Source organism: Bos mutus, chromosome 27, assembly GCF_027580195.1.
Source record: "Bos mutus isolate GX-2022 chromosome 27, NWIPB_WYAK_1.1, whole genome shotgun sequence".
Lineage (NCBI taxonomy): Eukaryota > Metazoa > Chordata > Mammalia > Artiodactyla > Bovidae > Bos > Bos mutus.
The window spans coordinates 11,206,383-11,221,700 of NC_091643.1; the positions used below are offsets into that span (position 1 = coordinate 11,206,383).

The 15,318-nt window shown below is 36.8% G+C and overlaps 1 protein-coding gene across 1 annotated transcript in view; it reads right to left on the reverse strand.

Annotated features, from left to right (window-relative positions):
• Window positions 1-15,318, reverse strand: part of ADAM32 (ADAM metallopeptidase domain 32) — a 169,401-nt gene that overhangs the window by 43,526 nt on the left and 110,557 nt on the right. The window contains exons 15-18 of the mRNA XM_070364108.1: window positions 13,688-13,793; window positions 12,023-12,419; window positions 5,897-5,980; window positions 1,205-1,381 (exon numbers count right to left, since the gene is read on the reverse strand). Of these exons, the coding sequence (XP_070220209.1) occupies window positions 1,205-1,381; window positions 5,897-5,980; window positions 12,023-12,419; window positions 13,688-13,793 (764 nt within the window). The remainder of the gene's footprint in view (window positions 1-1,204; window positions 1,382-5,896; window positions 5,981-12,022; window positions 12,420-13,687; window positions 13,794-15,318) is intronic.

Sequence of the window (15,318 nt, forward strand, 5' to 3'; positions counted from 1 at the left end):
AACTGAGAAATTTGTCACTAGTAAATCTACTGTGGTAGAAATGATAAAAGAAGATCAAAGATAAGAAAAATTGTATAGGTCAGAGAAATCAGATTTACATAAAGAAAAGAGTATTAGAGATGGAATAAGTAAACAAAAAAAATTTCTGTTGTTCTTCTTAACTGATCTAATAGAAAACAGATTGTTCAAAAAAATAATAGCAGCTTTGTAATCACTTATGTATGCTTCTGTGTAAGTAAAATGAACGACAGCATGCTACAAAAGACAGGAGGGAGGACATGGGTTATTTTCTTATTGTAAGATTACTTATACTACAAGCGGTATAGTGTTACTTGAAAGTGGACTTAGGTTAGTTGTAAAATGTATACTGCAAACACTAGGGCAACCCACTAAAAAAGTAAACCAAAAAATATAACTGATGTGTTAAGAAAGAAAATGGCATCATATATTACAAAAGGCTCAACTAGAATGGCAAAAGGAAGAGTGGAAGACAAAAATAAGAACAAGGCAATAAATAAAAAACAGTAACAAATATGATAGCTATTATTCCAACTATATCAATCATCACTTTGGATGTTAACGTTCTAATATACCAATTAAAAGAAGCTGGAAAAGTACGGCTGAAGATGGTGATATAGGAGGGCCTTGAACTCACCTCGTCCCATGGACTCGCTGAATCTACAACTACTAGTTTCTTCTAAAGAAAAAAAAAGTCCAACACAAGCTAATTGATTCTAACATACCAAGTAAATGAGGAAAAACCCACATGGAAGCAACTAGGAGACGCTGAGATACCATCTTGCCATAAACCCCACACCCAGCGACCCACAACCAGGAGGGAATTCAAAACCCCTAGCTTCCAGCAGAGCAGCAAAGGATTTCAACCTCACCTCTGGCACCCCAACTTTTCAGGCATGCACCTGAGAAATGAGCCCCACAGAATTCAGCTTTGAAAGCCAACAGGACTTGCATCTATGAGACCCCCCAAGGTTAAACCAAGGGATAATGCCAGCAATAAGGCGAAGTGAAAAGCTACCTCTGTTGTTCCCCTTCAATCTACAACCTGTAAAGCATCCACATTGCAACAAAGTTGTCTCTGCCCGACACACCAGCACACTAGAAAATTCTACATATCTTTAAAGCTAAGGGTGGGTAAACTGGAATAGACAGAGAAGGCAGAAACGAGAGAAAGCAGAGGCTGTACCTGCAAACCTGGACCTCCAGCCATGACAGCTAAGTCTGCAACCACAGAGAACCCAGGGGTAGCAGAGCAGGTGGCACGGATAACACTGGCCTCCTGGCTACAGCCACACCTGCAGCCACAGGTAACTGAGGAGTAGCAGCACTGGGACGTGGGACACTGCTCCTCCCGCTGCTGAGCCTAACCCATAGCAATGGAGCCCACAAACTTTAAAACATCAGACCTGTTACAATTGGCAGCATGATCCTGGCCTCCTGTATCACTTTTCCCCTCCCACAGTGGTGGTGGAGCCTGAGAATCAGGTGATCCTGGACAGGAGGGAAGAGCCCACCTTCCCAGTGCTCTAGGCAGCAAGGACAGTGATGCTGACAGAATCCCTAAGGCACAAGAAAAGTGATGATGAGGGCACAGGCAACAACTCTGACAGAAGTGCTGGAGGGCGGAATGTGCAGGCTTTAAAGTACAAAATAACCAGAAACAGCTCCTGTAAGAAAACCCCAATACTTTTACTATTCCACCACCTACTGGAAAATAAAATAAAGCTCTCTAATTTCTAATTTATCGAATCATTAGAATCAAGCAGAAAGGTATTCCCTACTGAAAATGCACCAGAAAAGGAAAGACTCATCAGGAGCCATGAAGAACCAGTTAACACAATTTCACAAAAAGAAAATGAATTATCCAGAAATTGAACTTTAAGTAAAAAAATACTGCAGCCTAACTGATAGAGAATTCAAAATAGATGTCATGAACAAACTCAAGAAGTTACAAGAAAACTCAGAAAGGCAGTTCAATGAGCTCAGGAATAAAATTAATGAACAAAAGGAATACTTTACCAATAAGACTCAGACTCTAAAAAAACTCTAAAAAAGAACCAAATAAAAATTCTGGAGCTGAAGAATTCAATAAATGAGATGAAGAATGCATTAGAAATCTCTAAAAATAGAGTATACCATATGGAAGAGAGAGCTAACATGGGCATGAAGATAGAAGTCTAGAAATGATACAAGTAGAATAGGAAAGAGAAATAAGATATAAAAATGACAAAATTCTGTGAGAGCTATCCAACTCTTTTAGGCAAGCCAATCTGGGTAAAGGGTATACCAGAGAAGAAAGGGAGAAAAGAACAGAGAGCATTTTTAAATAAATAATAGTTGAGAACTTCACAAACATGGGGAAGGAACTGGATATCCTAGGACATGAAAATAAAAATCTCCTAATAATCTTAATGCAAAAAGACATTCAAGACACAATAAAATTATCACAGGCCACTGATAAAAGAATTTTAAAGGTAGGCTAGAAAAAAGGGATGGTAACCTACAAAGGAATCCCCATTAGTCTATCAGCAGAAAAACTCTACAGAGATGGCAGGGGGCAGAGGGGTGACATTCCCAAAATACTCAGAGACAAAAACTGTCACCCAAGAATATTCTATGTGGCAAAGTTATCATTCAGATATGAAAGAGAAATAAAGACTTTCCAAAGACAAAAGCTGAGAGTTCATCACCCCTAGACCTGCCTTACAGAAATCTTGAAAGGAGCTCTTCTACCTTAAATGCACATTAAACTTTCAGTAAGGTGATATACCTGGAGTAGGAAATGGTAACCCACTTCAGTATTCTTGCCTGAAAAATCCCATGGATGGAAGAGCCTGACGGGCCACAATGTAAAAGGTTGCAAAGAGTCGGACATTACTGAGCAACTAAGCAAGGAGATATATAGACAGATAAAACTAAAACAAACAAATGAACAAACAAAAACTGCAACTCTGCATCAGAATAGATTTTGTAAAATTCTGTTGTAGCATAAAGACTAAAGGTAAAGAAGTAGAAAAAAATAACTAGAGCTATTTCAATTTGGTAACAAATTCACAACATAAAATAATTTGAGAAAACAAAAACACAAAACTGGAAGAGGAAATTGATGGAACTCATATAGGCAAATGATAAGAAGCTATCAGCAGAAAAACAACTATATTATCTATAAGAAATTTTACTTCATTTTTTATTAATTTTTATTAGAGTATAGTTGCTTTACAAGCTTGTGTTAGTTTCTACTGTACAGCAAAGTGAATTAGCTATACTCATACATACCCCTCTGTTTTGGATTTCCTTCCCATTTAGGTCATCACAGAGCATTGAGTAGAGTTACAGTATTCTCATTGGTTATCTATTTTATACATATTATCAATGGTGTATATACATCAATCCCAATCTCCCAATTCACCCCACCCCCCCTTCCTCCCTGGGTATCCATATGTTTGATCTCTATCTGTGTCTTTATGCTTTGCAAATAAGTTCATCTGTATCATTTTTCTGGATTCCACATATAAAAGATATTTTTCTCTGACTTACTTCAGTCTGTATGACAGTTTCTAAGTTCCTCCACATCTCTGCAAATGACACAATTTTGCCTCTTTTCATGGCTGGGTAAAATCCTATTGTATATATGTACTGCATCTTCTTTATCCATTCCTCTCTTGATGGACATTTAGTTTGTTTCCATGTTCTGCTGTCAATAGTGCTGTAATGAACACTGAACTGAAGGATATTGTTGAATTTTGGTTTTCTCCAGATATATGCCTAGGAGTGGGATTTCTGGGTCATATGGTAGTTCTGTTTTTAGTTTTTCAAGGAACCTTGATACTATTCTCCCTGTGGCTGTACCAGTGTGCATTCCCACCAACAGTGTAGGAGGCTTCCCTTTCCTCCACATCCTTTGCTGTATTTATTGCTTATAAATTTTTTTGATGATAGCAGTTCTGACCAGTGTGAGGTGATCTCATTTTAGTTTTGATTTGCATTTCTCTAACAATTAGTAACACTGAGCATTCTTTTCATGTGCTTGTTGGTCATCTGTATGTCTTCTTTGGAGAAATGTCTAACTAGGTCTGCCCACTTTTTCATTTTGTCTTTTTCTTTTTTATATTGAGCTGTATGAGCTATTTGTATATTTTGGAGATTAATCCTTTATCAGTTACATCATTTGCAAATATGCATTAAGTAGGTTGTCTTTTCCAGTTGTTTATGGTTTCCTTTGCTATGCAAAAGTGTTTAAGTATAATTAAGTCCCATTTGTTTATTTTGTTTTTATTTCCATTACTCTAGGAAGTAGGTCCAAAAAGATATCATTGCTCTTTTCATATCATAGAGTGTTCTGCCTATGTTTTCCTCTAAGAGTTTTATTGTATCTGGTGTTGTATTTAGGTCTTTAATCCATTTTTGAGTTTATTTTTCTGTGTGATACTAGAGACTATTCTAATTTTATTCTTTTACATATAGCTGTCCAATTTTTCAGTAAGCATCATTTATTAAAGAGATTGTCTTTTTTCCATGTATTCTTGCCTCTTTTGTTATAGATTAATTGATCATGGGTTGGGTTTATTTCTGGGTTTTATATCCCATTCCATTGATCTATATTTTTATTTCTCTGCTAGTACCATACTGCTTTGATTACTACAGCTCTGTAGTATAGTCTGAAGTCAAGGAGTCTGATTCTTTCAGTTTTATTTTTCTTTCAAGATTTCAATTTTTCAAGATTGCTTTGGCTATCTGGGGTCTTTTGTGTTTCCTGTGTTCCATACAAATTTTAAGATCTTTTTTTTGTTCTAGATCTTCAAAAAAAGCCATTGGTCCAAAAGTACACATGCACCCCCATGTTCATAGCAAAACTGTTTACAATAGCCAAGACACGGAAGCAACCTAAATGTCCATTGGCAAAGGAATGGATAAAGAAGGTGTGCTACATGTGTACAATGGAAAAAAAAAAATAATGCCATTTGAAGCAACATGGATGGACCTAGAGATTGTCATACTGAATTAAGTAAGTCAGACAGAGAATGACAAATGTTATATGATATCACTTACATGTGGAGTCTAAAAAAAAGGCTACAAATGAACTTAGCTACAAAACTGAAATAGAGTTACAGATGTAAAAACAAACTTATAGTTACCAAAGGTGAACGTTGGTGAGGGAAGGATAAATTAGGATCTTGGGATTAACAGGTAAACAATACTGTATATAAAACAGAAAACTGATAAGGATTTACGGTATGCACAGGGAACACTCCTCAATATTCGTTAATAACCTAGATGGGGAAACTCTAAAAAGGAATGGCTATGTATACATACAACTGATTCATTTTGTTGTGCACCTGAAGCTAACACAACACTGTGAATCAACTATATTCCAATAACAATTTTTAAAGAAGAAACAAAATAAAATAGGTGTGTTCCACTATCACTTGAGATTAACAATCTAACCTTCTATCCATTGCACTCTTACTTTTTTGGTATGGGAAATAAATTGGTCTCAATGGGGAGGAACGTCTATTATAAAAAGAGGGATAAAACAAATAGATTTCCCTCACACTATGTATTCACAGACACACAAATTTTACCATAATTACCTTCCTGAAATGAGCAGGTCAATGCATTTATTGGAATATTTAACACCTCTGAAAAGTACCCAACTATAATAATAAATTTGCTAAAGGCATCAGCAATTTAATGCTGTAAAATATTCCCTAATGCAAATGGCAACAAATTAGTAATCTGATTCAGCCCCATATAGCTAGATACAACAGGTCCTAGCAGATGGTAGAAACCTAATAAATGTTAAATAAATTAATGACTGATGCTGAAAAGCACCAAGAGAGATATAATTTGGGGAAATATGAATCATGTGCTTACTTACTCCATTTCCACCGCACTGTGCTGAACACTGGTTTACTCGGTTTATATATGGCCCTACTTCTGAACATCGATGATTTACACAAATCTAAAGAAAAACAAACAAATTTTTTTCCAAGTTAGAGGAGTCCAGTTATCTTAACATTACCATCAGTAATTTTATAACATAGGACAACAGTTATTCAGGGCAGTAAATTTCCATTAAGTACCGTTTCTGCTGCATCCCACAGATTTTTATGTTATATTCTCATTTTCATTTCATTCAAAGTGTTCTTCAATTTCTTTTGAGATTTCTCCTTTGGCATAAGTGTTATTTAGAAACGTATAGTTTAAGCTACAAATATTTGGGGATTTTTCAGATAAATTTAATGTAAACTATGGACTTTTGGTGTAGCATTGTGGATAGTGGAGTCTGCATTTATGTAGGGGTAAATGGTACATGGAAATTCCCTGCATTTTCCACAACTTTTGATGTAAACTTAAAACTTTTCTAAAAACTAAAGTATTTTTAAAAATAAATTTTTAAGAAATGATTCAGGTTTATGTTATTACTTCCCCATGTAATAAGAAGCTTGGAAGTTGCCACTCCATCCTAAAAACAATGAAAAAGTTTAACAGACTGAAAAAGAAAAAACTCCTTTAGGATTCATAAAAGTGGTTTAGTGGCAAATCACTGCTCTCAAACTGGAGAGATAGACAAGCAAATACAGGGAGTCACAGCTTACCAGAGCAAAGATTAACAAGCAGAAAGCTCAGATACCAGTGCCAGGGAAGGAAAGTAATTGTTGAATTGTGAGTGCCTCAATAAGGACAAGGAAATGGCAACCCACTCCACTGTTCTTGCCTAGAGAATCCCAGGGATGGCAGAGCCTGGTGGGCTGCCATCTATGGGGTCGCACAGAGTCAGACACGACTAAAGTGACTTAGCAGCAGCAGCAATAAGGACAACCCCGAGACTTAAAAACTCCAGAGGCACCCAGTCATGAGGAACCCCCATTGTTTCATGTGATGTATATCCAGGAGCTCAACCATATTCTCACAGTAAATATTAGAGAAATTTTTTTCTTGTTATCTTGCAGAAGGAGGGGAAAAGAAACCATTTTGAAGTAGCCAGAGCAGCCTGTTCTTAACAAAGCTGGCCCTCAGGAAAAATGAGTTATTAATAATTATAGCCTTGTGGCTATATATAAATCTGCTTGTGTTCTATCAGAGCCTATTTGATCTGGGAGAAGGGAAATACCCAATATCAGTCTGCTCTTAACCTTTCATATGTGAAAAGAGAAATACCCAACTCCAGTCTGCTCCAGCCATTCTGTCCCATATAAAGGAAGAAAAAAAAAAAAAACCTGAAAAACACTTGTGAAGTTCACAATCTAAAGGCACAGGTTCACTGAAAGACAGATCTAATCACAGGACTGAAGAATATTTCCCTGCCACAACACCTCACCACCACATTACTAAAGGTCCATTTATAGCAGTTCTTTTGCCTGGCACATCATGCTCAGCTCTCAAGAAAACAGATAAGGTTATATTAAAAGCCAAAACACACAATTTGAAAAATGGAGCAAGTATCAGAACCAGATATTATCAGGAATACTGAAATTATCAGCCTTGGAGTTTAAAACAATTATGAGAAGGAAATGGCAACCCACTCCAGTATTCTTGCCTGAAGAATCCCATAGACAGAGGAGCCTGGTGGGGTGCAAAGAGTCGGACACAACTTAGTGAAGACTCACTCACTCATGATTAACATCTTAAGGGCTCTAACAGACAAAGTAGATAGCATGCAGGAACAGATAGGCAATGGAAGCAGAGAGACAGCAATCCCAAGGGAAAAGAAATAAATGCTGGAGTGAAAAAATGCACTAACAAAAATGAATAATGCCTTTAATGGGCTTATTAATATACTTCACATATCTGAGGAAGGAATCGCTGAGCTAGAGGATATTTCAAAAGAATCCTTGAAAACAAAAAAGCAAAAAGAACAAAGACAAAAAAAAGAATATTCAAGGGACAACTACAAAAAAGCATAATGTATATGTAATGGAAATGCCAGAAGAAAAAGAAAAAGGAACAGAAGAAATATTTGAAACAATGTGCATGCTCAGTCGCTTCGGTCGTATCCTACGCTTTGCGACCCCATAGACTGTAGCCTGCCAACTCCTCTGTCCTTGGGGATTCTCCATGCAAGAATACTGGAGTGGGTTGCCATGCCCTCCCACAGGGGATCTTCCCAACCCAGGGATCAAACCCGAGTCTCTTATATCTCCTGCATTGGCAAGTGGGTTCCTTACCACTAGTGCCCCCTGGAGACCCCATTTGAAACAATAATGACTGAGAATTTTCCCCAAATTAATATCAGACACGAAACCACAGTTTTAGGAAATTCAGAAAACAATAAGCAGGATAAATACAAAAAAAAAAAAAATGATACACCTAGGCATATCATGTCCAAACAGAAAATCAAAGAATAAATCTTTTAAAAAGCAAGATTAAAAAAAAAAAAAAAAAAAACTTACCTATAGAGAAACAATGATAAGAATTATATCTCACTTCTCAGAAGCCAGACAGTCAGAAGAGAGTGCAGTAAAATACTGACAGAAAAAAAAATCCCCAATCTAGAATTCTATATACTGTGAAATTTTCCTTCAAAAGTTATGGAGAAATAAAGGCTTTCTCAGACATACAGAAATTGAGAGAATTTTTTAAAATAAAGTTCTTTAGAGAGAGGAAAAATAATATAGGCCATAAACTACTGGTATGTACAACACCAAGAGTGAAGGCTTATATAAACTATTTCCTTTGTGTAATAAACATGTGTCCATGTAGGCTGATCAGTAGTAACAAATATAACACACTGAATGGAAGAAGTTAATAACATGGTAACATATGCTTATGTGGGGCCAGAGTGTATAAGGGAAATCTTTATATAATTTCCTCTCAATTTTGTTGTGAATGTAAAATTGTTCTTAAGAATACAGTCCAAAAAATGATTCAGGGCAGGGATATGGAAGTAACAAATCAAACAAGACTGAAATAAAAATCAGAACCAAAAGAAAAACCACTTTTTACTACATTAGCCTGAAATCTAACAAAACCATCCTTAAGAGCACAGTTTAAATAATATCCTGTATTCCTTGCCTATATAAAAAGTTTACATAGAAAGAAATCAATAAATGGGAGTTCTTATTAAATATGAGCTATTATTCAGTGCAGTTCAGTGCAGTCGCTCAGTTGTGTCCGACACTTTGCAACCCCATTAATCGCAGCACTCCAGGCCTCCCTGTCCATCACCAACTCCCGGAGTTCACCCAAACTCATGTGCATCGAGTTGGTGATGCCATCCAGCCATCTCATCCTTTGTCGTCCCCTTCTCCTCCTGCCCCCAATCCCTCCCAGCATCAGGGTCTTTTCCAATGAGTCAACTCTGCACATCACGTGGTCAAAGTATTGGAGTTTCAGCCTCAGCATCAGTCCCTCCAATGAACACCCAGGACTGGTCTCCTTTAGGAAGGACTGGTTGGATCTCCTTGCAGTCCAAGGGACTCTCAAGAGTCTTCTCCAACACTACAGTTCAAAAGCATCAATTCTTCAGCGCGCAGCTTTCTTCACAGTCCAACTCTCACATCCATACATGATGACTGGAAAAACCATGGCCTTGACTAGATGGACCTTTGTTGGCAAAGTAATATCTCTGCTTTTTAATATGCTATCTAGGTTGGTCATAACGTTCCTTCCAAGGAGTAAGTGTCTTTTAATTTCATGGCTGCAGTCACCATCTGCAGTGATTTTGGAGCCCCCAAAAAATAAAGTCTGACACTGTTTCCACTGTTTCCCCATCTATTTCCCATGAAGTGATGGGACCAGATGCCATGATCTTCGTTTTCTAAATGTTGAGCTTTAAGCCAACTTTTTCACTCTCCTCTTTCAATTTCATCAAGAGGCTTTTGAGTTCCTCTTCACTTTCTGCCATAAGGGTGGTGTCATCTGCATATCTGAGGTTATTTATATTTCTCCCTTCAATCTTGATTCCAGCTTGTGCTTCTTCCAGCCCAGGGTTTCTCATGATGTACTCTGCATATAAGTTAAATAAGCAGGGTGACAATATACAGCCTTGACGTACTCCTTTTCCTATTTGGAACCAGTCTGTTGTCCCATGTCCAGTTCTAACTGTTGCTTCCTGACCTGCATATAGGTTTCTCAAGAGGCAGGTCAGGTGCTCCAGTATTCCCATCTCTTTCAGAATTTTCCACAATTTTATTGTGATCCACACAGTCAAAGCCTTTGGCATAGTCAATAAGGCAGAAATAGATTTTTTTTGAACTCTCTTGTTTTTTCTATGATCCAGCGGAATTTGACAATTTGAGCTCTGGTTCCTCTGCCTTTTCTAAAACCAGCTTGAATATCTGGAAGTTCACGGTTCACGTATTGCTGAAGCCTGGCTTGGAGAATTTTGAGCATTACTTTACTAGCGTACGAGATGAGTCCAATTGTGTGGTAGTTTGAGCATTTTTTGGCATTATTAGAGTCCCCTAAAAAAGATATGTGAAGTTTTCATCTAACTTTACTACAGATATCTAACATTCTATTGCAGAATATTTTAATATCCAGATATTAATTCTTTTAACTATAAAGTATAATAATCAGAGGATTAAGGATATATTCCTAACTTCTTTATTTCTAGCAATATCAACTTCCTAAGTTGCAGTTTTCTTAAATGAGTACAATAATACTTTTTCTAAAGCATTCAAGATTTGTTTCAAGGTTAAAATGAAATAATGAGAAAATGATTTCCTTTAAACATGAAAGTACAATACTCTTCAAAGAAATGACCTCACAAACACTTTCTAAATCCTGACAACCTAACCCTGTAAGCTTTTAATGTGCTCAGTCTTCTCATTAGTTCTTGGCCCCCACGGTGCATCTAACAACTCTTTTTAGAATGTACTATATTTGTTTGTCTGCCTCAGTTGAAATTGAGACGAAGTCCTGCTACTTAATGACATTACTGACAGAAACAAAATTCCCGAGAGTGTTTTATCATATATGATTTATAGTATCATTAAAAGCTACGTGGTAAAATTTGTTTTCATATGGCCTCACTGAGAAGAACTGCCATGTTATAGAAAAGATTATGTTCTTACTAAATTACAAATAATTTCAAAGCATCCATTGACTGTGTCTCATTTTTTAACTGCTTTGACTCCATGGCATAAATACATCTACTGAGCTCCCTGGCATATCTGTCCTTCAAGGAGATATTCATGACTTCTAGGCATGAAGAGGAAGTCAATATGAAGACTATATACTTTATCTGTGGTAAACTTCATTTAAACTATCAGATCACCAAAAATCACCAAAATATATACATTCATTTTACATATTTAATATTTTATTCAAAATCATCTGTCAGGTAAGGAGGAAGAGTCAAAATTCAGATCTCTGTGCTTCTGTCTTCAAAGGCTACACTTTATACTATATGATAGTTCTTCATGAGCAAATTTCTGGCTAGGAACTAAATGAGATTCTGAAGTAAATTTATTCCATGCTCTCTCCATATTTGGTTGTTTGCTCTCACAGATAACCAATTATAACAACAACCAAGAATAATAGCCAACCTATATTTAGTTCTTACTATGTGTTGAGCATTGTACTACATACTTTGTAGTATCATTTCATTGAATCTTTGCAATAACTCCATAGAGTAAATATTATTATTATCCCCATTTTACACACAGCTGTGATATCTTAAACTGGTTGGGTAACCTTCAAAATGTCAAACCCAAGAGGTAAAGATTTATTCCTTGAGGCACCATCTAAGTTGTACTCTTATCTACTGGGTCACAAAGATATATATATAATTAAATGGGATTTCTTCTTTCTTCTCCAAGAATAAAAGTGAATTCCCAAGTTATGGAATATTTAACTGCAGGTATTCCCAAGACCTCTCTCCTCCACACTCCTGTCCCAAAACTCTTGGAGATTCCTTGCTTACAACACTGAAATTCTAAAAAGGAACAAACACTCCCATTTCCCTCAGAGACCAACTGAAGCTTACTCATTTTCTCCTTATCCAAATATTTGAGGTTATTTGGTCAAGTGTGTGCTTAGTCGCTCAGTCATGTCCAACTCTTTGTGACCCCATGGACTGTAGCCCTCCAGGCTCCTCTGTCCATGGGATTCTCCAGGCAAGAATACTGGAGTGGGTTGCCACGTCCTCCTCCAGGGGATCTTCCCAATCCAGGGATCTAACCCAGGTCTCCTGCACTGCAGGCAGATTCTTTACCAACTGAGCCACAAGGGAAATTAATAGAACAGATTTTTTAATTGATTTTAAGCTATTTACCCTCCCTTTATCACAAATAGAGCCACTTTTGACCATGAGTGGATCTTGTGCATCCGTTGTTTCATAGAGCATTGTTATACATATAGTACTTCGCACAAAAGCATAAATCACAGAAGCACTGTCTTGAAGGAAAGGAGTTTGAAGTGGGTAGGTACAGATTAATCTTCCACATATAAGACTCCTGCAAACATAATAAAAATATATGATTATTAGACATTAGGCATTTATTATGAATGCTTCATATTTTCTTTCTTTGACCAAAAAAATAAAGAATGGTTCTCCATTTATGGCAATATATCTTAGGAAATGTAAAACTTTCCTACTAACAGTTAAAGTAAAACATAAAGCCACTGATACATGCTTATCTTTCAATGACACTAATGATCTTTTTATTCACTGTACAGATTGATGTACTGATTGTCAAATAAACAAGTCACTCAAGCATTTTACATCTCTCTGTAGAGGGGCAGAAACTACGTTGTGACCTCTACCCTCAAAGACCTTACAGTCTAATACTAAATACGACATAAATCTTATTAAATGTGCTGTGAATGAAATAAGCAGATTCTTACAGATATTTAAGATGAAGATATATCCTAACTTAGTAGTCAGAGAAACCTCATAGAGAAGATGCCATCTAAGTCCAAGCTTACAAGTTAGTAGAATTTCAACAGGCAAAGTAAGGTATTTCAAAACAATCACAGCATAAGCATTACTTAAGAAGTAACGTTACAAGAAGCATAAAGTTAGATGATATGTTTGCTGCTGCTGCTGCTGCTGCTGCTGAGTCACTTCAGTCATGTCCGACTCTGTGCGACCCCATAGATGGCAGCCCACCAGGCTCCTCTGCCCCTGGGATTCTCCAAGCAAGAATACTAGAGTGGATTGCCATTTCCTTCTCCAGATGATATGTTTACCAGCCTGTAAATTCCATGAGTACAAGGATCATCATTATGTTTTGCTAACTTGTATCTAACTAGCTAGTGGCCAGCATATGGTAGTTTCTTTAAAAATATTTGTTAAAAGAAATTCATGACCAAAATATCAAAGAATGGGCTCTTCAGACACAGGAGAAATTGAACTTCATTTTAGAGACACTGGGCAGTCTTCAGCTTGGGCAAGCATTCAAATGAATGGGGATAGTATTTTCATTTTTAAAATAATGAGTATGTTCAGACAGGAAAGGTGCAATGGCTATCATTAATTTCAACCTTGGATAAGATCTTGGAGCCTAGTAATCATCTACATATAAATATTTAAAAATCAGGTTAAAATTTAATAAGTCTGTAGTACAAGAATGATGTCAAGACTAGAGATTTTGATTTCAGATTAACTCCTGAACACACATGACACCTGAAACCATTGGAATTAATGACATACATAGTGAAAAACTAAAAACAGAATTTTATAGTATATAAGATAGGAATTTTCACTATTTGCATAGCATACCTCCATGGGCAAAATGTATATCTGCCTCCTGATTTGCCACAGTTCCCAAATCTATCAGTTTGAGACTGTATTTCTTCATAGCAGGCAAATGGAGCATTTCTTGAACCTGTCAAAGTTAGAAATATATTTGGATTAAAACTTCCTTTAAATTAAAACTTAAATATATTTAAATTAAAACTTCCTCAATTTCCTCATATGTTTCTTTGCTTTTTTTCTCTATCATTGTCATCTATTCAAAAGTTCCCTAGTGAAGTTTTAAGAAGAGAGAAATGAAGTGAAAAGTATTGCTCATGATTATTTCTCCTTTTAATTCATTTTGGTCATTTGTAACTCAAAAGATACTATGAGGGTAGAGGAGAACTGAAAGTGAAAGTGTTAGTTGCTCAACCACGTCCAACTCTTTGCAGCTCCATGAACTGTAGCTCACTGGGCTTCTCTTTCAAAGAATTCTCCAGGCAAGAAAACTGGAGTGGGTTACCATTCCCTTCTCCATGGGATCTTTCTGATCCAGGGATCAAACCCGGGTCTCCTGGATAGTAGGTGGATTCTTTACCATCCAAGGAACCATACTTTTTTTTTTTACAACCAGAGTTGTAAAAGTATAAATCTTAAGAGAGCTCTGTGAAAGAAGGCAATAGAGAGAGAATACAAGAAAACTATTCTTGTTCTCCTAGATTCTGAGTAGGAATGTATAAAAAGCCAGGTCTATAAAAAAAAAAAAAAAAAAAAAAACTCATTAAAGAAACTTCATACCTTCAGAAAGTCTGAAGTGAAGGGACCGAAATTGCCAATCCATACATATTTACCTCTTTTTCCTTTGTTATTGTATTAGCTTTCTATCACTGTGTAAAAAATTACCAAAATCTTAAAACAACACCCATGTCACAGTTTCTGAAAGTGTGGCAAAGCCCATTCAGGTTATCTGTTCAGGGTCTCAAGGCTGAAATAAAGTTCCTGGCCGGAGTTACAGCCTCATTTGAGTCTAGAGTCCTCTTCCAACATCATTGGCTGTGAAGAATTCATTTTTTTGTAGCCGTTGCTTCATTTTATTACTATCTGCCAGGGGTTGCTCTTGGCCCTAGGAACTCCTGCTCAGGTCCTAATGACATGGCCCTCTCACAAAAATGGCTGCTTATTTCTCCCAATAAAGTAGAAGTAAAAGTTTTTCTGGAACTCTCTTGCTTTTTTGATTATCCAACAGATGTTGGAAATCTGATCTCTGGTTCCTCTGCTTTTTCTAAATCCAGCTTGAACACCTGGAAGTTCACAGTTCACATACTGTTGAAGCCTGGTGTGGAGAATTTTGAGCATAACTTTTGTGTGTGAGATGAGTGCAACTGTGTGGTCGTTTGAACATTCTTTGGAATTATCTTTCTTTGGGTTTGGAATGAAAACTGACCTTTTCCAGTCCTGTGGCCACTGCTGAATTTTCCAAATTTCCTGGCATAATGAGTGCAGCACTTTCCAAGCATCATCTTTTAGGATTTGAAACAGCTCAACTGGAATTCCATCACCTCCACTACCTTTGTTCGTAGTGAAGCTTCCTAAGGTCCACTTGACTTTGCATTCCAGGATGTCTGGCTCTAGGTGAGTGATCACACCATCGTGGTTATCTGGGTCATGAAGATCTT